At 40.3% G+C, this 25198-nt stretch overlaps 1 protein-coding gene across 5 annotated transcripts in view; it reads left to right on the top strand.

The window, feature by feature from the left end:
• ABCC5 (ATP binding cassette subfamily C member 5) overlaps positions 1–25198 on the top strand; it is a 51480-nt gene that overhangs the window by 23525 nt on the left and 2757 nt on the right. For 4 of the 5 annotated variants that reach the window (XM_072867598.1, XM_072867596.1, XM_072867597.1 and 1 more), the window contains 23 exons: positions 1329–1476; positions 1986–2134; positions 2779–2886; positions 4673–5023; positions 6511–6582; positions 6714–6838; positions 7466–7538; positions 8119–8322; positions 8982–9125; positions 10948–11050; positions 11754–11938; positions 13003–13149; positions 13499–13628; positions 14183–14336; positions 14484–14612; positions 15998–16184; positions 17515–17604; positions 19916–20105; positions 20853–21012; positions 21429–21507; positions 22710–22823; positions 23890–24054; positions 24784–24867. In XM_072867598.1, the coding sequence (XP_072723699.1) occupies positions 1329–1476; positions 1986–2134; positions 2779–2886; positions 4673–5023; positions 6511–6582; positions 6714–6838; positions 7466–7538; positions 8119–8322; positions 8982–9125; positions 10948–11050; positions 11754–11938; positions 13003–13149; positions 13499–13628; positions 14183–14336; positions 14484–14612; positions 15998–16184; positions 17515–17604; positions 19916–20105; positions 20853–21012; positions 21429–21507; positions 22710–22823; positions 23890–24054; positions 24784–24867 (3291 nt within the window). Of the gene's footprint in view, positions 1–1328; positions 1477–1985; positions 2135–2778; positions 2887–4672; positions 5024–6510; positions 6583–6713; positions 6839–7465; positions 7539–8118; positions 8323–8981; positions 9126–10947; positions 11051–11753; positions 11939–13002; positions 13150–13498; positions 13629–14182; positions 14337–14483; positions 14613–15997; positions 16185–17514; positions 17605–19915; positions 20106–20852; positions 21013–21428; positions 21508–22709; positions 22824–23889; positions 24055–24783; positions 24868–25198 lie in introns of those variants that run through there. The other variant, XM_072867601.1, reaches the window with a different exon arrangement.

Here is a 25198-nt window from a genome sequence, read left to right as displayed (position 1 = left end):
TTCATTTTTGTTAGGTCAGACGTACGTGTAGTTTTGAATAGAAGGTGTTGAAATGTGCTAGATTTAGCCTATTTCTCGGGCTGCAGGTTATTGAAGGTGTTTCTAAAGATGGGGTATGAAGCAGAAATTTGGAAACAGGAAGCTCAGAATGATAAATTAGAAAATGGAAATAGAAAAGCTGATAGATTTGACTGAGATAAATATGCATAGCTAAATTAAACTGCAGAATGCTCAGGTGCTTGTGGTTGAGGTTGGAAAGACACAAGGCCTCCAGCTTGTGTACAGGAGCTCGGTGTTGCATGAGCACATTGCTCTTTATTTCAACAAAAGATGTTGAAAAGCACCGCATCTGGGAGAGTGTGTTCTTGATTAGTTACTCCTGCCTCTACTTCCGCTGAGCTGTGAAATAGGCTAGTTTGAGCCAAAATCATCTTGCCTCTAAAATGCCATGTAAGGCTGCTGAAGATTTGTCACTGTATTCATAACACAAATTTTAAATAACACAAATTTTAAAAAGCATGGAGGCTGAATACTGTGAGGTCCACTTTGGTCCAATTTATCTGGTCAACAGTAAGGATTAAAATAATGGGAATTATATTTTAAAGAGGGGGATGACGAGTGGAGTTTGGTCATCTTTTCCAGTTCTTTTCAGCAGCCCTTCTCTATTGATGGGGACTCCAAAAGAGATTGCAGGAGTATGAAGAAGGGCAAGGAGCTGAAAACTTCCTTAAGTGATGTGGTGTGTTTTGAATTTCAGACCAGGAATGGGATGAATGTTAGAGTAGCAGATACTTAGAAACATGTGATCAACTATTTTTAGATTGGTTCAGTAAAAATATTAGAACTTTTTTACCACCTTCACAGCACTGGCATGTAGCAGCAATTGATCTGGCTGTGCAAAGTCCAGATCGCTCTTTTGCCTTATGGGACCAGGTTAAAAGGTTGGCTAAAATGGGTTCTACTGTTCGTTTGCCATGAGGGTCAACTTGGTGTGTCTTTAGGTCAATGTCTTTGTAGTCTTTGTGCTTCAGAAACTTTAACAAATCTGGTACTATTCAATGTTTGTAAAAGCGCACACCTTTATTTTCACAAATTTTATTTTTGTTGAAACTTACTATCATGAGTCTAGTGCTCAGTGCAGATAGGGTGGGAGGATATGAATAGTGTTTCCGGCCTGACTTTTATGTTAGAACAACAGTCGCCTTGCCCCATCCCTGAATCCCTTTTTCAGATTCAAAATTGGCTTTCTCTGGTAACTAGGAGGAGTTGAATGTACTTGCTCTTTCTGAGTTGCCATTAATGTTGCATGGTGTTGCCTTTTGTTTCAGATGTTTGTATCACGCCTCACAGCTTATTTCAGAAGAAAATGTGTATCAACAACAGATGAGCGTGTGCAAAAGATGAATGAAGTTCTTAATTACATTAAGTTCATTAAAATGTATGCCTGGGTCAAACCATTTTCTCAGAATGTTCAAAGTGAGTTCACACGATCTGTAAACATTTCCTTTTGTGTAGATGCCCCATTGCTTAGTACCCTGGTGCATCCTCCTAGCTTAGTACGATAGATGTTGATGTACTTGCAGTGTAATAACACTTTCATCCTTCAGGCTTCCTATTTGTTATACATGATGGGTTGGACAAACAGACCTGCTTCTAAAGTTTCACCTTCTAGCATAATGATGTTTGTGGCTTGGCACTAATCTTAAATTTTTAAATTTTGTTCCATTTTTTGTCGTTTAATAAATGTGCTGGCTGCTCCATTTTTAAATAGAGTAAAAAGACCTCTATTCTTATGGAGATTTACAGACCATTATAGTTTGCTCCTCTGTAACTGTGGTCTTTATAAGAAGGTATATAATGTGATAAATGCTAAAGCGTAGAGTTAGGCTTCTTTTACTCAGTGTTTGTAGTGCTATGGTAGTGTCTGTTGTGTATGTACCCCCTGAACCATACTTCAAATATGGTGCTCCTATTTATATTTCTAGAAATTCGTGAGGAAGAACGTAAAATCTTAGAGCGTGCAGGCTACTTCCAGAGCATCACTGTGGGCGTGGCTCCCATAGTTGTAGTCATTGCCAGCGTGGTGACCTTTTCTGTCCATATGATCCTTGGCTACGATCTTACAGCAGCTCAGGTAACATACTGCGGTGTTGAAAATATTCTTTACAATATTGCTACAGTAGCTTTTCTGCTAAGTCATTTCTCTTCACCATATTCTTTGCTTTGTGGCTGTACCTTGCCATTGTAGCCTTGCTCACAGAATTGAACATCTGATGGGTGTGACAGCAGCAGATGTCGTCTTGTATTTTGCACAAAAAACTCTCAGTGCTGTTTCAGTCCTGACCTTCCCCAGAACAGGTTTTGACCTGAATGTAAACGAGCACTCCTGTTTGCTATTCAGATAGGGCATTGGGATTACTGGATGTTTTTGTTTTACAGTGTGCTTGGATGCAAACAGCACAAATGTCTTAAAACAGCATTTGAACTTGGGTCTTCACAAGTAATAGGCTAACGCAGAATTTGCTAGCTGCTGCTTTCGGTAGACCCTACAAACAGTGAAGATGTCTGTCTTGGTCTGTTACAAAGCACTGGAGAAAGAGTTGGGTAGATCTGCTGTTTTCTGCTGTTTGAGAATATGTTGAATATTTAAATGGTTATTCTTGGACTGTGGGCCTTTTCTATGGCTTTGAATTGCTGCTGTGACATTTCAGCTCTTAGAAGGTTGAGTTGTTAGTATATTGCATCCAAATGTAGTTCTCTTTCTTGTCTCATTTTTAGGCATTCACAGTGGTCACTGTCTTTAATTCAATGACTTTTGCTCTAAAAGTAACACCTTTCTCAGTGAAGTCTCTATCTGAAGCATCTGTTTCTGTTGACAGATTTAAGGTAAGCAGTCATTTGGCCTTGCAGTTTTAACTGTAAGTGTGGAGTGTTGTATGAGTATAATAGATGCTAAGGGAACACTTGGAAGGTAATGTTGTTTTAATGACTGAGGAGTTCTTTTTCTTTACACCTAGCACTCCAGGTTATTGGATTCTGCAAAAGAGATACAAAGCTAGCGAAGGAATGTTACAAGTTTAAGATAATATCAGTGTGGGAAGCAAAATATTCTTATTTAATGATTTTAGGATTTCGATGTTGGCCACTGTAAGAGATAGAAAACAGGACTAGATGGCTCACAGTATAATAATTCTTAAACTCCCTTATAAGACCACCTGCATGAAAAGATAGTGCAACATGTCTGCAATGAAATTTCATGTTTTGCTAATGAAACTGTTTTTGGAGATGTCATGCATTATGTAGGCAGCTTTGCACAAACCAGTAGAGTTTTATTTGTAGTCATGAAAAACTGAGGTTTTGTATTTCCAAACCAGATTAAGTGACTGAAAGTCCACTATATGAAAAAAATGCAGTTGTGATCTGAGGAAATAGAATCTATGGCAGAAAATTAAAACCATTGTCACAAACAATCCTATCTCATCCTTCAATCCCAGTGAAGTGAATACACTGTGTGTACTTTAGCATGAACTCAGAGGACAGACCTTTATTTTGTCTTCTCTCTTGAAGACAATAGTGCATTGCACATTGCAGAAATTTCCAAATAGGATTCCACAAACATTGACAGATATATGGATTCTGTGTAATGCATTCATGAAACAAATCTGGGTGTAAGAAGAATGGGATCTGCAGAATGGTTTTGAGATCCCATTGCTTTTGAGCATTTTTGTTTCATCTTCTGAGTCACCCTAAATCACGCTTTCTTAAATCCAGATGCACCGAAGGGATTTTTTGGGGGGGAAGAGAAGGAAAGGGGAAATTGTAATATCTCTCAGTTTGACTGTATACAGTGTAATCTGTGTAGGGAGTGTAACACAAGGTGGGGATACTCTAACATCACAGTAAATGTAACTGACTTTTTGGCTCTGTAAATGAGTATGAGCTTTCTTATGAATGTATGATTCAGGCATAGCAATTGCAAGAGTAAATAAGGCTGAGAATTCAGAAGTCTTTCATTGCAAAAGGCTTCTTAGTTCAAAACATAAATTATGTAAGTGGAAAACGTTTTATTTTGTAATTAAACTGTGTGAAAAATCTCTTCCTAATCTGTGTTGATTGTAAATACTGATGGATGTGGTGGAAAACATGATACAATGGACTTAATGGCTTGCTTCTTACTGTCAGGCAGCCCGAGATAGATCAGCTAGATTTGTGAGATGACTTTTTCCCAGCAGAAAAGTTGAAGGGTAAAGGCTGAAGTTAAAAGTAATTCCGTCTCCTTCCATAATGAGCTGGTGTGCAGGACAAGTTGGTCACTTTCTCTCAAAGTGACCTCTCCTCTCCAACCCATGTATTCTACTCATGTATTTTTAATCTGGAAGTTACAGAGCTGCACTTGCAAACAATGTTAAAAGAATAAGCCCCTCTCATATCACATCCAGAGTATTGCAGTTCTGTAAAAGTCTTAGTGTATCTAAGTGCTTCCACCACATCCAGGAATGTCCCAGCCACTTAGTAGGCCTGGAGTTAGTTTACACTAATGAGCTACCTTTTGCTCTTCAGCTTCCTCCTACTATATAGCCTGATGTGTTTTGCTGCGTGAGTGTGCCATAGGCTTGTCTCCCAGTCTTGATCAGGTGTCTCATCTTTACACCTCTCTCACAACTCCTATCAGAGTTTATTTCTAATGGAAGAGGTTCATATGATAAAGAAAAAACCAGCCAATCCTCACACCGCGATAGAGGTGAAAAATGCTACCTTGGCTTGGGACTTCTCCCACGCCAGCGTCCAGAGCTCACCAAAGTTGACCCCCAAAGTGAAAAAAGACAAGAGAATCACCAAGGGCAAGAAAGAGAAAATGAAGCTGCAGAATGAGGGACAGCAAGCTGTGCTGGCAGAGCAGAAGGGCCATCTTCTAGTGGACAATGATGACCATCCTAGCCCTGAAGAGGAGAACAAAATCATCCACCTGGTTAACCTTCGGCTTCAGAGGACTCTCTACAACATTGACTTGGAGATAGAAAAGGTAAGAGAAGAAAGGAGGAAATCTGAGCTTTCAAAAGGCCGCATTTTTAGCTGTCCCTTGGAATAGAGCGCTGTGTATTTTTGCATGAAATGGAGCACATTGCTTTTGTGCACTCCTGTAATATCCATGGCAACTGCAGTATCCAGGATGCAGTGTCTGATCTTGATGTAAACAGCTGTGCCATTTTAGCAAAATAGATCTTTGCAAACAGCCTATGAAACAACTGTAGGTTGTATAGCTTTCACATCTAACTGATGGTTTTGCTGTTTGTAGCTCTCAGTACAGTATATGAGCCATTGAACTTAAAGAATCAGCAGGGTAACAGGGGTATCAGTGGGGTATTGGTGGATGGTGTATTCCTGCAGCCGTTTGATAATTTTGCAAGGTTTCAGCTATATTCTGGGTGAACATTTTAGGTGATCAGGTGTTCTAATGGAGCATAACAGTTCTTTTCATTGAAGAATGTGCAATTTTCTTCCTTGAGAATTTTTGTACCGTAGAAGGACACAGATTTTCAAGAATTTAGAAGCAGTTGGAGTCCTCATTCCAAGATGGGTAAAAGCATGTAAAATGTCAAAGAAAAAGCATTGAACTTAATACATGACATCTCCTACAGATACACAAGTTTTGCAGTCTGGCAGTTGGATGTTGTAGTAATGGGATCCATGCATTTATCAAGATATTTATGGTTAAATTGTCTCCTGTAGTCATATGAATAGAGGGATAGTTTAAGCTATAAAACCCCCTATATTTTAAACTTTTGAGAAGGATGCATATAGTTTAAAAAATAGCCTTGAAAAAGGAGTACAGTTACTTGAAAATGTAAAGGCTAGTTTTCTATCAGAAGTTTGTAAATGAGAGGAGGCCAGCAATGTGTTCCATAAGTGGCTATATACCCTTTTTGTCCACTTTACCTTTTTTTACAAAAGGAACAAAAGTAGTTTTGATGAATTAATTGTTTAATGTGGGTATCAACCCACCCATTTTATTGCAGAGAAATGCTTCAAAGTGACTGGATTCTAGCCTTTCCTTGGTATGTGTTCCTTAGCAAACTGCATCTCATAGGCAAGGAGTTTTACTGGACCCATATATCCTAAATTCTGCTTTTCTTTCAGCCTTTCCCTCTTTATATCTTTCCTTACCACTCTCAAAAGCATCTTGGTGCATTCTGTTCAGGCAGGCCTTGGTGCTTTTGGCTGACTGCAGCATTCTCTGGGCCTGTATCAGGCCCAATCAAAGGGAAGCTGATCTTAAAATATATTCATTTATACCTGTAGAGTTGATTCACTTTTAGTCCACTTTGGGATAGTATTCACTCTTTATTATTTGAGAGCTAAAATACTGTCTTGCTTTTTTGTCCATTATGTCCCTCTTCAGCTGTCATTAATGTCCAGCTGTCCCCTCAGAGGTACTAAAGGTAGTCCAAATTCTGAAAGGGACGGAGAATGTAAGAAATGAGTACCATAATTTATTTTTTTTCTGTCTAGGGAAAACTTGTTGGAATTTGTGGCAGTGTGGGGAGCGGAAAAACTTCACTTATCTCAGCAATTTTAGGACAGGTGAGAAATTATGTTTTGACTACTACTGCTCTTCTCTTTCCTATCTCCTATTTCACTTATTTGTACTCTGTAGAAGAAAGTTTATTCCAAACATGGAATAGCATCATTTCACAGTTTATCTTTAATTTCAGATGACCTTGTTGGAGGGTAGCATTGCAGTAAGTGGAACATTTGCATATGTGGCCCAGCAGGCCTGGATTCTCAATGCTACACTTCGGGACAACATTCTTTTTGGCAAGGAATATGATGAAGAAAGGTTTGTCAGAACTGTTTGCTGATTTTCATGAAAGCTTAGTAATTCTTGGCCCAAGTATGGGAAAATTTAATGCAGAGTACACTGCAGTTAAAGCCTATGTATCCTTTTAGAGTCTGTCTTTTAAGACTCCTTTAAGTCTCATTTAAAAGCCTGCCTCTCTTGCACTTGGTCACTGTGGCTGATGGCTGTCAGTGCATCTGTCATTGCTCATTTGCAGTGAGGGCTGTACCTCATGCTGGAGTACTGTCTGATCTCTGTTTTTAGCAGCTGCTGTGGAGCAGCACTGAAGTGGCATTTGCTCTTGCTGTCCTGGCCTTGCCCTCTTTAAACACAACAACTGCTGTTTGCAATGTACTGGCACCTTCCGTGGCTCTCCCTCAGTGGGGGCCTTCCCTGTGGCCTGTGCTAGCAATCCCTGGAAAGAAATTGCCTCCTTACCTTCACTGTACTTCAGAAGTAGATGATTAATTATTATCTTCAGTTTCCTTCTGGGAATCCAAGGCAGATCATTTGTTTTAGGCTTCTGAAATGTCTGCTATTAGTGTAGAAAGTGAGATAATGCTGTACTAGCTAGATACTTGGGGGTTAAAAACCAGGGTTCTTACTGCATATCTAATTGTTCTTTAGATACAATACGGTGTTGAATGGTTGCTGTCTAAGGCCTGACCTAGCCATCCTTCCAAATGGGGACCTGACAGAGGTAAATTTTGCTTATAGTAAACTAATTAGTAGGTGGAGAAAAGTAGAGTTTTGGTTTGGTAGACGAGACTGGAGTGAGGGGAACATCAGTCTGTGGTATGCATATAAGCCAAGCTGTTGAATGCACCTTCCTGAGCTGAGCTTATCAATGCAGGCCCTGGGCTATTGAGAGTTGTGCCATGTTTTTGAGTCAGATGTTGACAATTTGGGAAATTTTTATTGTGTTGTAAATTTAGCTGCCTTAACAGGACCTATTTGAACTTGATTTAAAATAGCTAAGAAAAAAGCATGACTATGTTAATGTAAAAAAAGTAAAATAAGCAAAAAAGTACTGCCACATTTCAAGCATATTAACCTTGAGTTTGAATGTATAACACATTTCGCAAAGAAGTGGACACCTAAACTAGAATATATATATATATGTATTAAAACAATATATAATATTATGGGGGTGTGTGTGTATATATATATACACAAATAAAAAATATTATGGTCTGCTTCATCCCAGTCACTTCTTGAGCTCTGAATATCTGTGTTGCATGGCGCTGTAGAAATAAAATAATGGGTGTATGTCTGTACAGATTGGTGAACGAGGGGCTAACTTGAGTGGAGGACAGCGGCAGAGAATCAGTCTGGCTCGAGCCCTGTACAGTGACAGGAGCATTTACATCCTTGATGATCCCCTTAGTGCCTTAGATGCTCATGTTGGAAATCACATTTTTAACAGTGCAATAAGGAAGCACCTGAAGTCAAAGACTGTCCTTTTCATCACTCATCAGCTTCAGGTATTACAACCCTCATACTTTCTTTCTTGGACTTTCTTGAAATACTGTTTAGTCAGTTGCCTTCATACTGGAAATTTCTATGCCCTGACCTGTTACAGCACAACCCAGTCTGTCTATAGAATGCATGGTTTATGTTTACAAACTAGGTTTGCAAATATGCACTGAGCACAATCTAATTCTTTATTTGATATCAGTGCTGCTTGGTGTCTGATCTGGACTGGTAACAGTTGGCTAAAGAAGATTTACCAGAGAGATAAATACCTCATTCAAAACCACTTTTGCTGACTTGCTATAAAGCTAGTTCGTCACATCAGAAAAACTTAGATTTGGTGTCAGTAAATCAGAATGGATGTATTCTGAGATTTTTTTTTTGCTATCTTCTGTGCATAGAAATATTAATACTTAGTATAGTATTTGCAGTGTTTAAGTATCCTGAACTGTGTCTTCCATAACAGATTATTAGAACATAAAAACTTTTTATTTGTGTACAGTGAGAGTAATTGTGGTGCTCTAGTCAATGCAGGACCTTTAAAAATCAGGCGTCTGTTACCTCAGAAGAGGTGTGTGTGTGCAAATGTCTACTGAAGAGGATTGTATGGGAGTGTGTCTGAATATTGGGCTTGATGATAAAGACTTGTTCTTACTGCCATTTTCTCCAGTATCTTGTTGACTGTGATGAAGTGATCTTCATGAAAGAAGGCTGCATTACTGAGCGAGGAAGTCATGAGGAACTGATGAATTTAAATGGGGACTATGCAACTATTTTTAATAACCTACAGCTGGGAGAAACACCACATATTGAGGTACTTGTTTGTTTATTTTAAAGTGCTCTGAATGATGACTTTCCTGATGAGATGAACCAAATGACATAGTTGGAAGACTGGAAAATGGCTTCGCACGTTCATGTGTTGATCTGACCAATAGATTTCCTGTAGAATAGTCTGTGGTTTGTTAGCACTTCGTATTTGCAGTCACAGTTCCTATTTAGGGAATGCATAGTAGAGAGGACTCTGCCAATGAGCTCATGAGTTGAAATGAAAGTAATGTATTGTCTCCTCTGGTGATGCTCAGAGAAGGAAGCTTGTTGTCTCTTTATTGCACACCTCACTTCTTAATTTACCTCCAAATTAGCACAGACCTGGAGCAACCTTTGTCTCAAAAAATTCTTACTGGTTTGCTACTTCTTTTTCACATAGGGTGTGCCTGAGGCACAGGAGAAGTGATGCAACTTGACAAAAGTTAGATGTGACACCTTTTTGGAAATGCAACTGAAAATGCTTTGTTTTGGGGGGTTTTTAGGAAAAAAATTTGTTGCTTGACACTGCTTATGTTATGAAATAATGGCTGTAAATGCAAACTTTGATTTGTGTCCTAGTCTTTTAGTTGGTGGAAAAAATGTAAATCTAGAAAATAACAAGAACCATTTAGTAGGACATGCATTTAAATTTTCAGCATTTTAATTTTTCCCACCTTTCTCCTGTTTGTTTCCTGAAGTTCTTCTTTGGAGTAAGCAACTTTGCTGCTTTTTATTTTATGATGATTTACTTCTCTAAGCGTTGTGTGCATTTTCTCTTAGTAAGAAGAGATTAAAAAGCACATCAACAGTTTATTTAAGAGATGAAAGGCTCCTTATTCACAAGTTGTAGACATTAAAAAAAAAAAGTTTCTGAAAAGGTAGCATTCTGATAAATATAAAGATATAGAAGGTGCTTGGTGAAATTTTCTCCTGGGAGATGTTAGTGAAAGAAGGAAAATAATATAATGCATTACTTTGCATATACTTTCTGATGCATGAAGATTATAGTTCTGCTGTTTTAAGATTAATGTAATGACAATTAACATGAGATTCTCCAGTCTGCGTGCTTGGCTGACCTTCACTGTCTCTTTGTAAACACTGGCTTTGTAAAAACTAGCTCATGGAAGGAGCATTAATTTGCATTCCTGATGGGATAAGAAGAAATGGATGGTAAAGTTAGATTCCCTATGTCTCTCATGGTTTGACGTGTGTGAGATGTCTCCTCTCAAGTAAAGTGTGGGAAGAGGACCCAGAAGATGCTGTGTAGGGGGTTTCAATTAATGTAGGCTGTCTCTGAATTGGTAGTAGCTTCCATTTGTGGGAAGATGGCTGGGTTTAGAACAGTAATTGTGTGTGCAGTTTAGTGTTTGGACATTTGATTTATGGAAGACTAAGTTAACCTGACTGTCCCTAGAGACATTTCATGAGAGCTTTCGTGAGTGAAGTACTAGGGTGTTTTGGGGGAAAAAAGGCTTCTTAATAAAATTGTGAGTTATTTTCACAAGGGACAGGGGGATTGTAGGTTTCTCTCAGTAGTAGGGGTGTCATTCCTCTATCATGTATGCATATAGTGTCACTGATTCTGGAAATTAACCTTGCATGCTACCAGTACAGATTGGTAGCAGTTCAGACTGAGAGGGGGAGAATTTAATCCACCAGAGCTGGCAGTCATCCATAATAACAGCGAAGTTAATATCCTCCTTGATATGAATGCTAAGCTATTGAAAGCTTTTGTCCTTGAGGAGGCAGCTTATAAAAAGTTTGGGTTCAGATATGAAAATGTCAAAGTAAATTACTCTGGTATGTTTAGTGTCATTATTTTCCTGCAGATTAATATAAAGAAGAACACAAACAGTTCACTGAAAAGACCCCAGGATAAAAGTACCAAAACAGGGTCTGTGAAGAAGGAGAAAGTTGTAAAGAAGGAAGAGGGTAACTATGTAATCAGATTTCTGGCTGTAATTATTTTATACACTAATAAGCTCAAAACATTTGCTTTCAAAGTGTATTATTAATGTACCTCTCAGGTTTTGAAAGCTGTCTCAAGTCCTAGTCACTCAGCATGGTTGATAGGACACAGGCAGTGGGCAAAGAACATTCATTAATTCATTAAATATGGGTGCCTGCACAATGTTTTTAAGTTCAATTAGGCTGCCGCTGGTCAGATGCCATTGGCACAACGGAGCTTGTAGTACCTTGTCTCTCACACCACCTCTCCCTCCTATGCTAAGAGGGCAACGTGTATAGCTTGGTACTTGCAGAGTCCTAGGCAGGACATGGCATTTATGTATGAATTGGAAGATCTGACCTCTGTTTTGTGATTCTCTCTGTTTAATGTTAACTTTGAACTTCAGCAGGGTTTAAAAAGCAGTATTGAGGCTGATAGCAGCCTAGTATTTAAGTCTGTGCTGATTATACTTTTTCAGACATACCATGATGTGAATGATTCTGCAGAGGAAATGTGACTTTTTGAAAAACTGAACCATTGAGTTCTACGTATTAAGTGATGTCTGTGTTTCTGAAAGTATTCTGTACAGTTTGAAAATGACTGTAGTTTCGTGTATGTTCACAAACTTACTGAAGTTTCATGGAACAGCTTTCTTCTCCTCACTCTCTCCTCCTCTTTGTTTCACAGGCCAGTTGGTCCAGTTGGAAGAGAAAGGCAAAGGCTCTGTCCCCTGGTCTGTCTATGGTATCTACATTCAGGCAGCTGGAGGCCCCTTTGCGTTCCTTGTCATCATGGCACTGTTTGTGCTGAATGTGGGCAGTACAGCTTTTAGCAACTGGTGGCTGAGTTTCTGGATCAAGCAAGGCAGTGGAGTAAGATAAATAGCTTTTGTACTCTCTTGTGTCTAATGGGCAGGGGGATTGCTCTCCTAGACTAATCCCAAGCAGTCCTATGAGACCAAATGGCGCTTCCTAATTTAAGCAAGTTGTAATGCTCCCCAGGAGGGGATCTCACTAGAGTGTTCATTTCCAAGAATAAGAGAGCTCCACTAATAACAAAGATATAATAGCTCGTGTGGTTTTATACTGCCCTCTTGTTCCTTGTCTTGGTTAGTTTAAAAAAAGGAAATGAAAATGTGAAAGGGGCCAACAAGCTGCGGGAGGAATTACTAATTTTAGTGCTGTTTTTTGTTTGAACGTGACCTTACATATAACAGGATAACCTTATGGCTTTAAGTCAAATGACTTTTGGGAGATGCTTTGAAGACTGTGATGACCTGGGATGGTTTGGGACTTTTCCCACTCTAGGGGCTTTGATTGCAAGTCTTGTTGCATTTGAAGATTCAAATATAACTGCAAGATTACTTTTTATTTTGGGTGGGGGGAGCAAACTACTAACCTCAGAGAGGAAATAATGAAGTGCAGATGGCCCACAATATTAAAATAAGCAATGAGGTCCTTAAACATACTTAAAGATTTAAAAAAAAAAAAGAGAATGTACGACAGTGTGACAGTAAAGAATTTACTGCATACTGGCAGAAAATAACTGTGATAAGAAGACAATGTACAGCCTATCCAAGGTGAATATTGCTGTGTAATAAGAGTGGTGGTATGCAAGTATCTGGTGCTGTTCAGAACAACACCAGAAATGATAAGCATGAAATGAGAGATTGGGAATCAAATGAAGTAGGTATTGTGGTAGTATTTTCAAAGATATTGTAGGAAAAAGGCCAAGGGCTACAAATCTGCAAGTCAAGTATCCCTGCTAGGGAAAACTTTCTGAAGTATTCAAAGATCACTGAAGTACTTTAAATAAAGAAGAAATATCAAATATGGTGGGAGGGGACAGAGGACAGTTAAATTCTGCCACGTGTAATGTGTACATGCTTAATCCTTGTCTTAACTAACTATTCACTGAAACCTTGAATTTTCTGCAGAACACCACTGTGACTTTGGGAAATGATACTATCATAAGCAACAGTATGAAAGATAACCCTCACATGCATTATTATGCTGGCATCTATGCACTGTCTATGGCAGTTATGTTGATCCTGAAAGCTGTTCGTGGCGTTGTCTTTGTAAAGGTATGTGCCAATGCTGCTGTTTTTCGTATTTCTCCCCCCCCTCCCCCTGCATATTGCTATCACCGTGGTTCTTTTGGTCACCTCCCAAGAGAGACTTTTGAACCAGAGGAAGTCAGATCACAGATTGTGAGGTTTCCATAAGTCATCTCTTGGGGATGCACCATGCTTTCTGTTAAACTTCTTCCAGAATTAATAGCTTCCTTCCACTGGTTGGAAGCACAGAATGCAAGAAAAAAACCCTTATGGTTGGAGAGAGAAAATGAGCAGAATGTTTTGGTGCCCAGGGCAGGAGCAGTGACAGGAAGGCAAACATTCTTTCATAACGCTGCAATGCTTTCTGCATTGTCAGGGAACTCTCAGAGCATCATCAAGGCTCCATGATGAGCTCTTCCGACGGATTCTGCGTAGCCCCATGAAGTTCTTTGACACTACACCCACTGGGCGGATTCTGAACAGGTTTTCCAAAGACATGGATGAAGGTATCTCTCACTGTATGCGCTGTAGATCCCACATTCAGACCTCCCAGTTAACTCCTTAATACTCTTCAGTCTCTTGCTGTTGGGATGATTGTACCCTATATCCATTGCCAAATGTTTACTTGTAATAGACAAAGCAGGAATTGGGACGTACCTGGGTTACGATTCTAGAAGGCAGCTGATAGCTCGAGTCTGTCTGTTCACTTATAAAGAAGAAAACCTGCAGCTGCTTTTGTACCTACCTACCTGCACATGGACTCTTAGCAGTTAATGCAGGGGAACCTAGAGTATCAGGGTGAAGCTGATGTGCAGCAAAGGTGGTAACTAGGTCAGAGTTGCATCAGTGCTATTTCTGCAAATGGGAATAATTGGAAAGACTACTAGCATCTTGGAAGATAAAAGCACCCCTAATGAAAACGTACATTTTAAATTTGAATAAGCCATGAGAAATCACTATCCTTGGCAATGATGATGTACAGCTGGACTGAATTGCTTTATATAGGTTGTTTTGGCTTTCTGTACTCAAGATCTTCCTCTTTTCCCTCCATCTTTTCCAGTTGATGTTCGTTTGCCATTTCAAGCAGAAATGTTCATCCAGAATGTCATCCTTGTGTTCTTCTGTGTGGGGGTGATTTCTGGGGTTTTCCCCTGGTTCCTGGTGGCAGTGGGGCCCCTCGTTGTCCTGTTCACAGTTCTGCATGTTGTGTCTAGGTAAGTGCATCAGCTGCTTTGACTAAAAGTAGAGATACTTTGACTTGTTATTAAGGACGTAGGGTTCTTCAAGTATATATGCATGAGTGTAGTGGTTGGCATATGGTGGGTTGTATGTGTCACTTAAAAGTGCTTCTTTCCTTCCAGAGTCTTTATTCGAGAGCTCAAGCGTCTGGACAACATCACACAGTCTCCATTCCTGTCTCACATTACATCTAGCATACAGGGTCTCTCCACAATCCATGCCTACCACAAAGGACAGGAATTTCTGCACAGGTCAGTATAGATATCCGTCAGAGAGTGGTGGAGCACAAAGCAGGGTGCAACAGGGTTACACTCAGAAAGATTTATTAATGGGGGTCTATAGCTGATGGCATACATTGGCTCTGAGAGTGAAAGTTACTTTTTGGGGGAAAAAATGAGGGAGAACAAGAAGGAGAAGGGAAAGGGAGAACTCCCCAGTAGCCAATGGGGAAGAACAGTGATGGGGTCCCAGGCCTTCTCTGGAGTTCTCTGCAGTGCAGCAGGTGGCAATGATAATGGTGAGGGCAATTTTTTTGCCATACTTTATCCCTAGTAGTATATACTTTTCATCAGGTTCTGCTCATACTTTCTATTAGTTGTTTCTCCTTGTGATGGTATTGGCATTTGTTAGAGCATGCTAACAAAGTCTTAGTGTGCGTATTGATGAGCATGTGCACATCTCTGTGCACATGTATAACTGGATAGCATTTATCAAGTATTTAAGTGATTGTTAGCCACCTTGTTGGGCACTATGCTTGGTTTTCTCTAGTGTAAACTAAAATCTGCAAAACAAAGGTTAGTGAGGGAAAGTGAAACATTTCTCACTAGCAGTTGTTTCCCATGAGAACCTGCCGTAACAATATCAGGGTTTTGCAGGTGCAAGGTCATGAGACCAACAGTGTGGGCGCACAGGGAGAATTGCCACAGAAGCTCTGGAAAGGCACTGCTACACTAGCTTAGATGAAATGTTGCAGAGGTGCAAATAGCAGTCCCTTAGCATTGCTGGTGCTAGAGCACTAAGGCACTGCACACACTGTGCAACAGTGATGTAAAACTGAGTTACACGATCAGAAAATCTAGTTACTGGCTTTCTGAATCTCTCAAGTGTCTCCCCTTAAATATACTTTCTCAGCTCTGCAGTGTCAGGATTGTAAATTAAATGGTTATTGATGTGTTTTAATTAGTGTCACCAGTCCTGTCAAAACTTAATGTAACTTTACTTTTACACTTGTGTCTAAAATAGCACATAGTTTGTGCATATTCTGAAGCACTGCTGCTGTTACCTGTGGAATAACTTGTAGCCATCGAGCGAGCATCCTCTGGGAGGTCTTGCATAGGTGAAGTTGTGGTGAAAGTGTGTGTAATGTCCCTGAATTTTGATTCACCCCCAGTATAATTCATTGTTGTACACAGAAACTTGGTAATTAGACTTCCGAGAGTTTGAGCTAAGTAGATATCTGACACTATTCAGGAAAGTTTGTAAACCTTGCTTTCATGGCCTGGTTTGAGACTTTGTCAATGACATACTAGTCTTCCCACCCTGAATTCTGATACTGGAACAAGGGTTTAAGTAGCTCTGGTATTTGTAGAATATCAGGCTCATGGAGGCCTACTAACCTTTCCTGTATTTGTTTCAGGTATCAGGAGCTCCTAGATGACAATCAGGCACCGTTTTACCTGTTCAGCTGTGCAATGCGCTGGCTAGCTGTACGACTGGACATTATCAGCATTGCTCTTATCACAACCACTGGCCTTATGATTGTCTTAATGCATGGCCAGATTCCTCCTGCCTATGCTGGGCTGGCTATCTCATATGCTGTGCAGGTGAGTATGTCCACATACTGTAATATTTAATTTCTCATTTAATGTAGTTATTGCTAGTAAGTAAAAGTAACACACCATAGAAAATTTTCCTTAATGCACTAGAATGGAAAAAGATACTGTTACCCCTTTTGGTAACAGAGGGGAAAGCAATTCAGAGTCAGGACCTTTTGCTAGCAGCCAAATTACAAATTATGAGGAGCTAGGTGCTTGAGGCTATTGTTTTGGGGAGCTGCCTGTTTTTAAATGATGTAGAAGAAACTGTTTGGGGCTCTTCATGTGCTGCATATTGCAATTTTCCTAGATATTTCCAGAAATGGGATTGACGGTACATCAGACATCTGCCAAACTGATGTCTTAATGTATTGCCTGCAGTATGTTTTCACAGCGAACAGCATCCAGTGTTGCAGCTCTGTGGGTTAGACAGACTTCAGGGCTCAGAAGACTTGCTATTAGAGCTGTTGTTTGGCCTTTTCTGCCTCCTGGTGGTAGTAAAGTGAAATTACAAAACTTCGGCTGCTAATATTTAAAGCTGTTGCTTGTGGGAAACCTTTCTAAACTGCTGGCTTCCCAAGTGATTAATAAATTATGGTTATTTTTAAAATTAACTATTAACTAAAATTAACTTGCCTTGGGCACCTTAGCTATATGGTGCCCAATGCCAAGAGTACTTGTATCAAGAATCATAGAATCATTTAGGTTGGAAAAGACCTTTAAGACTGTCAAGTCCAACTGTAAACCTAGCACTGCCAAGTCCACCACTAAACCATGTACCTAAGCGCCACATCTACACGTCTTGTAAATACCTCCAGGATGGCGACTCAACCACTTCCCTGGGCAGCCTGTTCCAATGCTTGACAACCCTTTCAGTGAAGAAATTTTTCCTAATATCCAATCTAAACCTCCCCTGGCACAACTTGAGGCCATTTCCTCTCATCCTATCATTTGTGACTCGGGAGAAGAGACCGACACCCACCTCGCTACAACCTCCTTTCAGGTAGTTGTAGAGAGCAATAAGGTCTCCTCTGAGCCTCCTTTTCTCCAGGCTAAACAACCCCAGTTCCCTCAGCCGCTCCTCATAAGACTTGTGCTCCAGACCCTTCACCAGCTTTGTTGCCCTTCTCTGGACACACTCCAGCACCTCAGTGTCTTTCTTGTAGTGAGGGCCCCAAAACTGAACACAGTATTCAAGGTGCGGCCTCACCAGTGCTGAGTACAGGGGGATGATCACTTCCCTAGTCCTGCTGGCCACACTATCCATTAGGTTCGTCTCTTAATTCAATAATAAATTGCAGTTCTCTAAATTTGTCTTTGTTTTCTCCCATTGCTCCAGTTAACAGGGTTATTCCAGTTTACAGTCAGACTTGCTTCAGAAACAGAAGCTCGCTTCACCTCAGTGGAGAGGATTGATCACTATATCAAGGTAGGACAATAATACATTCAACTGCCTGTTGTAAAATTTCTTGTTGCTTGTTATGTTGCTGGCATAAGAGAAAAAAGAAAGTCAGCCATAGTCTGCCTTAGTACAGAATGTATGTTTCTGGTCTTGTAAACACATTAATGCATGTACTGTAATACTGCAGAGTGAATTTGTTTTATGAAGCATTTATATAAACATTGGCAGGATGAATGGCACAAGAGCTGGTAGGTAGCTAAGCTTACAGGCATCACTTGCTTGGCATCACTGAAGTTACATAAGGATATTGAAAGTTTGCTGACGTTCTCAGAGTGGAGCGTGTGAAAGGGGTAACTGGGAATTCAGTGCAATATTCTACAGTAAAAGGATGGTGTTCTGGCATCCTTCATTCCAAACCTAATGGAACTCCTTCATTACGCAGATTGTAAAGTAACTGTTCGTTACTTTATCTACACGTAATTTTGCTTCATCCAAATAAGTCTGCTTCTTTTTCCACAGCTATCATATATAATATATTTCTATATGCTTAGAAAGTCAAGGAACTGCTCTCATTGCAAACATGAGAAATGTGCCAGGCCTAAATGCTTAGCAAGCTGCTCTGATTATCTGTAACCCTTTCTTCGTAACTAGGATTTATGTATGCAGAACTGGGTGTAAGTCAATGGGGAAAGTGTAGCCAAGAGAAAGCCTTCTACTGCATCTGGTCTTTGAGGTGAAAGGTTTTTTTACTTAATACATAATACACATTCCCTCTGAACTTCAGAGGGAGATATATATCTATTTGGTAAATCTGGGCTACGTAGTAGTTGATTTACCTTTTTTAGCCTGTAGATTTAATACGGAACTTTTTTTAACCTGTGGATTTAATACGGAAGAGAAAAAAAAATGGAAACTGCCCACTCCCCCAGTCCTCTTGTGGCATCTAAGTAGAAAGTAATTTCTGTGTATGGAAGACTTGGTGACCGCACAAGCTGAGAACTGTGTGCCAAATACTGCCTGGTATCTGTCACTGGGCTGAGATGGATTTATCACTGTCAGGCCTTCAGTGGCAAAACTGGTAGTTGTAGACTGGGGATTTTTTGTTTAGTTACTATCATTTTATATCACTATTAAGCAACACTTCCTGTGACTTTTCTTATGTGGATCTCTAGACAGCCATTTTATTATGAAACTGTAAAACTAGTTTGAATCTAAAGTGAAGAGGCGGGTGAGCAGTGAAACACCATGCTGGTTCTGTGTCTTACCAAGTCCCAGGCTTGGCTTCTTTCAGTGCAGGCTCCAAGGTTGCTGTTATGAACACCAAGCTCAAACAACTGGAGTACTATCGTAGAATATTGCTGTTTTTCTCAAACCCTTGGGGTACAATTAATCTGCCTCTAACTAGATGTTGCAGATGTCCACAATTGACATAGTTCCTGTGGGATATCTCTATAGTCAGTGTAGGAAATGGCTGTCTCCAGAGGGCAATTTATTACCTATTCTATGTGTTTACATTAGAATGAGAAAAATCACACTCCAGAAATGCTAGCTTCTTTGTAGTGACTATGAAGGAGTTGATGGGGCCTGGTTCAGTTGGAGATTCTTACTTTGTATGTGTCTAAAGTTACATGAGATGAATCCCACGACAGGATTTCTGCCATTCTCTGAGGCTGCTTGTGCTAAATATGGGAAAGTGACCTTGGCTTCATTCTAAACATGCTATAAAGGCACATGTTTGGTTTTCAGAGGTTCTGCTTTTCTGTTTAATCTGTGAACTGCTTAATGAGGGACCTATTAAGGGGCAGAGTAAAATAGTGAAAGTGAGCAAGCTAGAAGGGGCCCAACTGATTCGGTGATTTAACAGAACAGGGGAGAATGAGGAAGAGAAGGAGGAGGGTAGCATTTGTACAATGTGTCATGTGGACGTTCTCTTCTGTGTCAGAATCAACAGAGGTGACCTTGGCATGGCATAACAAATGAGACCTAGAAATACAGCAGATTTTGCATCCGGTCTTTGGAGTGCCACAGAACTCAATAGGATTGTGCTCATAAATAATAGGCCTAAAGTATATTTTGGATTCTGTTGATGAAAAACATTGTTGTGTAGAAGGACCAATGTCATTATTGAGGCAACGGGAGGGGAATAACAGTGTGGTCAACGTAATACAGCAAACTTCTGAACCTCTGGGCCCACATCCAGCCACACAGCTCATCATAAAACTGCCATAAACTGATATGGGCCAAGTCTGCAGGGAAGAACTGCTGAAAGCTGCAACTGATAATTTTCCTTTCTGGTGTTTTTTTTACTGGAAACTGAACTTCTGGTTTTGTTTTAAAGACACTTTCCCTGGAAGCTCCTGCTCGAATTAAGAATAAAACTCCTCCTCTGGACTGGCCACAGGAAGGTGAAGTTGTTTTTGAAAATGCAGAGATGCGGTACCGAGAGAACCTCCCTCTAGTACTTAAAAAAGTGTCCTTTACTATCAAACCGAAGGAAAAGATTGGCATTGTGGGAAGGACAGGCTCAGGTAAGGAAAAACACTAAGCAGAGTTAAATTACTACTTTTACAGAATGGGAATGAAATAGAGTGGGGCAGTCATATTGGTTCTCCTCTGTCTTCTTTGTGTTTCCACAAATTGTTAATTGCACAGGAGTGGTCCAGCAGTCTGTCAGTGGTGGATTCTGTTTGTGTGCATACATAAGTAGGATCCCTGTAAACAATAATGAAAACAAGTTTTCATTTAAAGTAGAGGGATATCCTACTATGCCTGAGCCAGTATGCTCATAATGTTTAATGCCCCAAGCCACTTATCAGCACAGAAAGCTACCTACAACATGCTCAGTGCAGCTTATTTGACTCTCCTGAAAGTTTTCTGTACTGATGCTGCAGCCAGGTTTGGCTCTAAGCTATCTCAGAAGCCTGTAATGCGAAGAATCAAAACCCCTGTTTGTGATGTGACTTAAACCAGCTCCAAAATGTAGTTTCTAAATAAGCAATGAATATTGCTGTATTTGGTTTACATGGCAAGGTTTTGGTAGTGGGGGTGGGGCACCACTGCAGGGGTGGCTTCTGTGAGAAGATATTAGGAGCTGCCCCTACAATTGCTTAGAAGTTTAAACGCTGAACTGCAGCATTTACCAGCATTGTTTGCCAGGACTTTATGGTATTTTAAAACACTTTTCTTACACATGGACAGCTTTTAAAATGCTTTCTCATCTCAAAGCAGCTATGACTGTAGAAACACTAGTATTGTTTTTCCTGTCTCATTTTTAGGGAAATCTTCCCTTGGAATGGCACTCTTTCGTCTGGTTGAACTGTCTGGAGGCTGCATTAAAATCGATGGCGTGAAAATAAATGACATTGGTTTGGCAGATCTTCGCAGCAAACTCTCAATAATTCCTCAGGAACCTGTGCTGTTCAGTGGCACTGTGAGGTTAGTGGGACCATAAGAAGGCAAGAAGGAAAAAGGGAGCTACCAGCTTATACTTGAACTCAAATAGGTGCCTGGTGAGATGTTAGTTCTCGGGCATCCTAGCTTCTGTTCTCTGTTTTTGAAACAAAAAAAGCAAAGCTAAATGATTTTAGCTGGCCCAATGCAGAACTGGATGTGATCATCCTCTATGAAAGTCTTGCTTTCTGTTTAGATTTGCTTGAAGTTTTTGTATCTTTGCCTTCCATCTCTACTCTCTCTAACCCTAGTGAGCTGGGAGTATCTGATTTCCTTGGCAAGGAAGTTCTGTCAGTGGAAGGCTAGATGGGAATCATCCATCTGAATGAATTAGCACACTGCTGTTTTGCCATTCATTGCTGAATAAAAGTTCTGGTTATGTTTTCTGCTTCCCCCTCCAGATCAAACTTGGATCCTTTCAATCAGTACAGTGAGGAGCAAATCTGGGATGCTTTGGAAAGGACTCACATGAAGGAGTGTGTAAGTATTACATGCCCTGTGAGAGTTTGTGTTTTGGCTTTCAAACCTACATGTTCTGTTAGCTGCTTCAGAAACCTTTAGATAAAGCTTTTTCTTTGGAAGTTTTTCCCCTTATTTTCTATGCTTTATTTCTAGTAATGAGACTGATTTTTTGGAGAATGTGCCATATTTTGGATGTTTACTTTTTTTAGTATATAGCATAGCAGAGTGTTGCTTCATGACAGGGACTCCCAGGGAGTTACGATATTTCACGTGATATTTTTCTATATGTGCCTTAGGTGTGCATTCTACATTTACATTTGTGAGTGTAAATGTCACACATGCACATTTATACTGAACCTGAAATGTAAGTTTTAAGTTTTAAACACTGTACACCATCCCTGTTTTACGGGACCTGTGGCCCGGGTGGGCACGGTCGCTCCTATAACAGCCGTGACTTATTGAATGGTCAGCGTTGCATGTCTTCTGTCAGCTTGGACATTTTGTAGCCTTAGCATGTTTGCAAAATGTCTCATTGAGGCAGAAATCTGAAAAGTAAATAACTATCTTGGGTTTTGTAAATTTTATTGGCTTAAGTGGTTTGTTTTGGGCACATAAATCACTTCTCACCTTTTTGAGCCCTGGGGAACAGTTTTTGCAGGCTGGGGTTTTTTTCTGCCCTTTGCAAGGCCCTCTGCAGCAAGTCTCACTGCCATGACATTTCCAATTCTTCTTTTCTTGTCAGTCAGGTGGCATGTATGGCTATGGTATGTAGGCTGCAGTAATTCCTGCAAGGACTAGGTTCACTCTTCTCTTGGTGAGAAAGACCGTCAGGAGATCTGTATTCATGGTGATATGATTTTGTACATGGCACACATTTCTAGAAATCAAATATTTTGTACTTGGGTCATTCAAAAGTTGCCTACTGAGAGGATATAGCTCTTCTAGCTTAACAACTAGTAGCATTCTTGGGAGCTGTCACTGAGTCATGGACATTTCAACCGGACTGAGCAGGTCTGATGTCATATTGTTGTTTTAGCATTAGTTGCTTGTTACTAATTTCCCCAACAGCAAGAGGGAGAGATGGTCAGCAAAGTGTGATGGATATTTTGGAATGTGGGCAAAATCGGATTTGCAGGAGGAGCAACTGTTTGTCTCATGCCGTGGAGATACAAAAAGTCTGTGCAATGCTTTGAGGTTTTTGCCTCTGCTTTCCCACACAGGTTGCCCAGCTGCCTATGAAACTTGACTCAGAAGTGATGGAAAATGGGGAAAACTTTTCAGTTGGAGAGAGACAGTTACTGTGCATAGCTAGAGCTCTACTGCGTCGTTGCAAGGTGAACATAGTGATGAGAGAAATAGCTGGAGACAGCAAACTGCAAGCTGGAGACAGCATTGAGCAAGCCTCTTTTGTGCTAGATTCATTCTGTCTGTCAGAGGAATCACACCAACAGTTATTGCAACCCACAGATGGTGTAGGGTTAGAACAACTAGAAAGGCATCTGTAGCCAGCTGCAGAAAAGTATTGCTTGTTAGTGTTGTTAATTGTGTGTCAGACTGGCCTAATCATTTATTCAGTATCCTGTTACAGGTGAGCATCAGATTCTTTCCTTCTTCCACCTTTTTATAAGTGTCAGCCAAGTACTTCCCTTGTACATGGTGTTCCACTAAAATGTAGTCTCCAAGTGGAATTTGGGACCATGCTGTGCCAGTGAAGTTAAGGGTTTTGCAGGAATGGAAGACAAATAATAATTACAGTGAGAAAGGACATTTGGATTGACTAGGATTCTGATTTTAATGTTCTTTTTTCTTAAATGTTGCACACCATATTTTAAGGTTCCTTCTGCATCTTTTTAAAGCCAAGACTACTCAGCAGAAATTACTGCTCTCTCTGCAGTACCTGCACAAACCAAGTCTGGTTTAGCTTTGACAAGACACCACTTCAAATCAGTTTATGTCTGAGTCTGAGAGGAAGGGTAATTCTTTCCAGCATAGGAAAGCTAGTAAGCCCAGTCAGTATTGACTCATTTCAGAAGGAATTGTCACCACCAAGGATGTGTCAGATTAGTTTACCAGGTAAAATTTGTATTTGAGATTTAGCTGCTGAATGTAAAACTGAAAGTAGTGGAAACTTGAGGCCCAGGTCAGAATCCAGTCATCTTGTGGCTCTAGGATGTGACTATAAAATGCAAGTGTGATCCATAAGGTAACTTTGTTGAAGGCAATTACATAAAGAAAACTGAAAGGGTGCTTGTAAAAACTACCTTTGTGACCACGGCTCCATAATGACTGCCAGTTGTGACAATTCTTGGTCATGGTAATTCTGCCCACTCTACATATTTTTATGTTCAGGGAGGGAAAGCGTTACTATGGGTAACAGCTAGGATTATGTGCTGCTTTCAGATTTTGATACTGGATGAAGCAACAGCTGCTATGGACACAGAGACAGACTTACTGATTCAGGAGACTATCAGAGAGGCATTTGCAGACTGCACTATGTTAACAATTGCTCATCGCCTGCATACGGTACTGGGCTCTGATCGGATCATGGTGCTAACACAAGGACAGGTAAGCAGAAAGACTTTTGTGGTTGCAGTTCCTGTTGCAGTCTGGTGGTGCCATATGTGCAGGCTGAACTGAAGGAACAGCTAGTATTGCAGGGTAGAAAATCCTCTCTGTTCATTCACATCCTTGGTAATAATACTCCAATAGAATCAGTTATTGCCTGACTGTGACAAGATCAAAGAGGGCAAAATCTCTTTTACACTCCAAGAAAGTACCATAGAGTGACAGTCTCTCTTTTAAAAGTGTTTTTAAAACACCCTTTGTAGGTTAATTGTGACATGGGTAATAACGTAAGCATCTCTGCTGGGGCTCAGTGGCAGTTTCCCATTACTTTCATGAAGCCCTGTGGTATCAAACAGGCATATGAGAGATAGTTTACCCACTTTTCAGGCTTCCATGTGGGAGCCATAAACAGTTAAATCAAATGTAAGAACATTTGGCAAGGCTGTTAAAGGTAGAGAAGGGAAAAACCTATAGCATCCGCCTCTGTTTGCCAGAGCCACCAGAGGTTGCTTCCTGATGGGTAGTTCCAGTGTTTGTCTGAACCTAGTTTAGAGCATCCCAGGTTACAATATTTATGCATAAATGCACATACTTTCACTGCCTGTTGTCTCATCTAAAGATTACTGCCATGTTTTGGCTTCTTTACTACTGTGTCACAAGACCAAGGGGTGGGAATCCATTTTCTGCTGGATTTTACTGACATACTTTATCTGCCTTGTTTGCTTTTAGGTAGTGGAATTTGACACACCGTCTGCCCTTCTGGCCAATGAGAACTCACGCTTCTACGCTATGTTTGCTGCTGCGGAGAACAAGGTTGCTGTCAAGGGCTAAAATTCAGGGCAAAGCCACTTTAATTTTGGAGAGCTACACTCCCTGCCTGTGGCAGGCCAGCTCTTCCTCCTCCTCCTCCTTCAAGCAGATTATTGCCTTTTCATCTTTTAATTTTTAGCACAATGTGTCAAGCCAGAGAGATTTTTAAAACTGTGTCAGAAGAATTCTTCATGTTTTTATTATTGTATTTATTCCATAATCATATTACTAATTTTTTGTTATTAAATGCACTCTACAAATGGCTCAGGGAGCCATAGTTATAAATGTATCAGAGGCCTATAATGAAGCTTTATACATGTAGCTATATCTATAC

Source organism: Ciconia boyciana, chromosome 7 (assembly GCF_034638445.1).
Source record: "Ciconia boyciana chromosome 7, ASM3463844v1, whole genome shotgun sequence".
Classification (NCBI taxonomy): domain Eukaryota; kingdom Metazoa; phylum Chordata; class Aves; order Ciconiiformes; family Ciconiidae; genus Ciconia; species Ciconia boyciana.
This window is presented reverse-complemented; position numbering and strand designations above follow the sequence as displayed.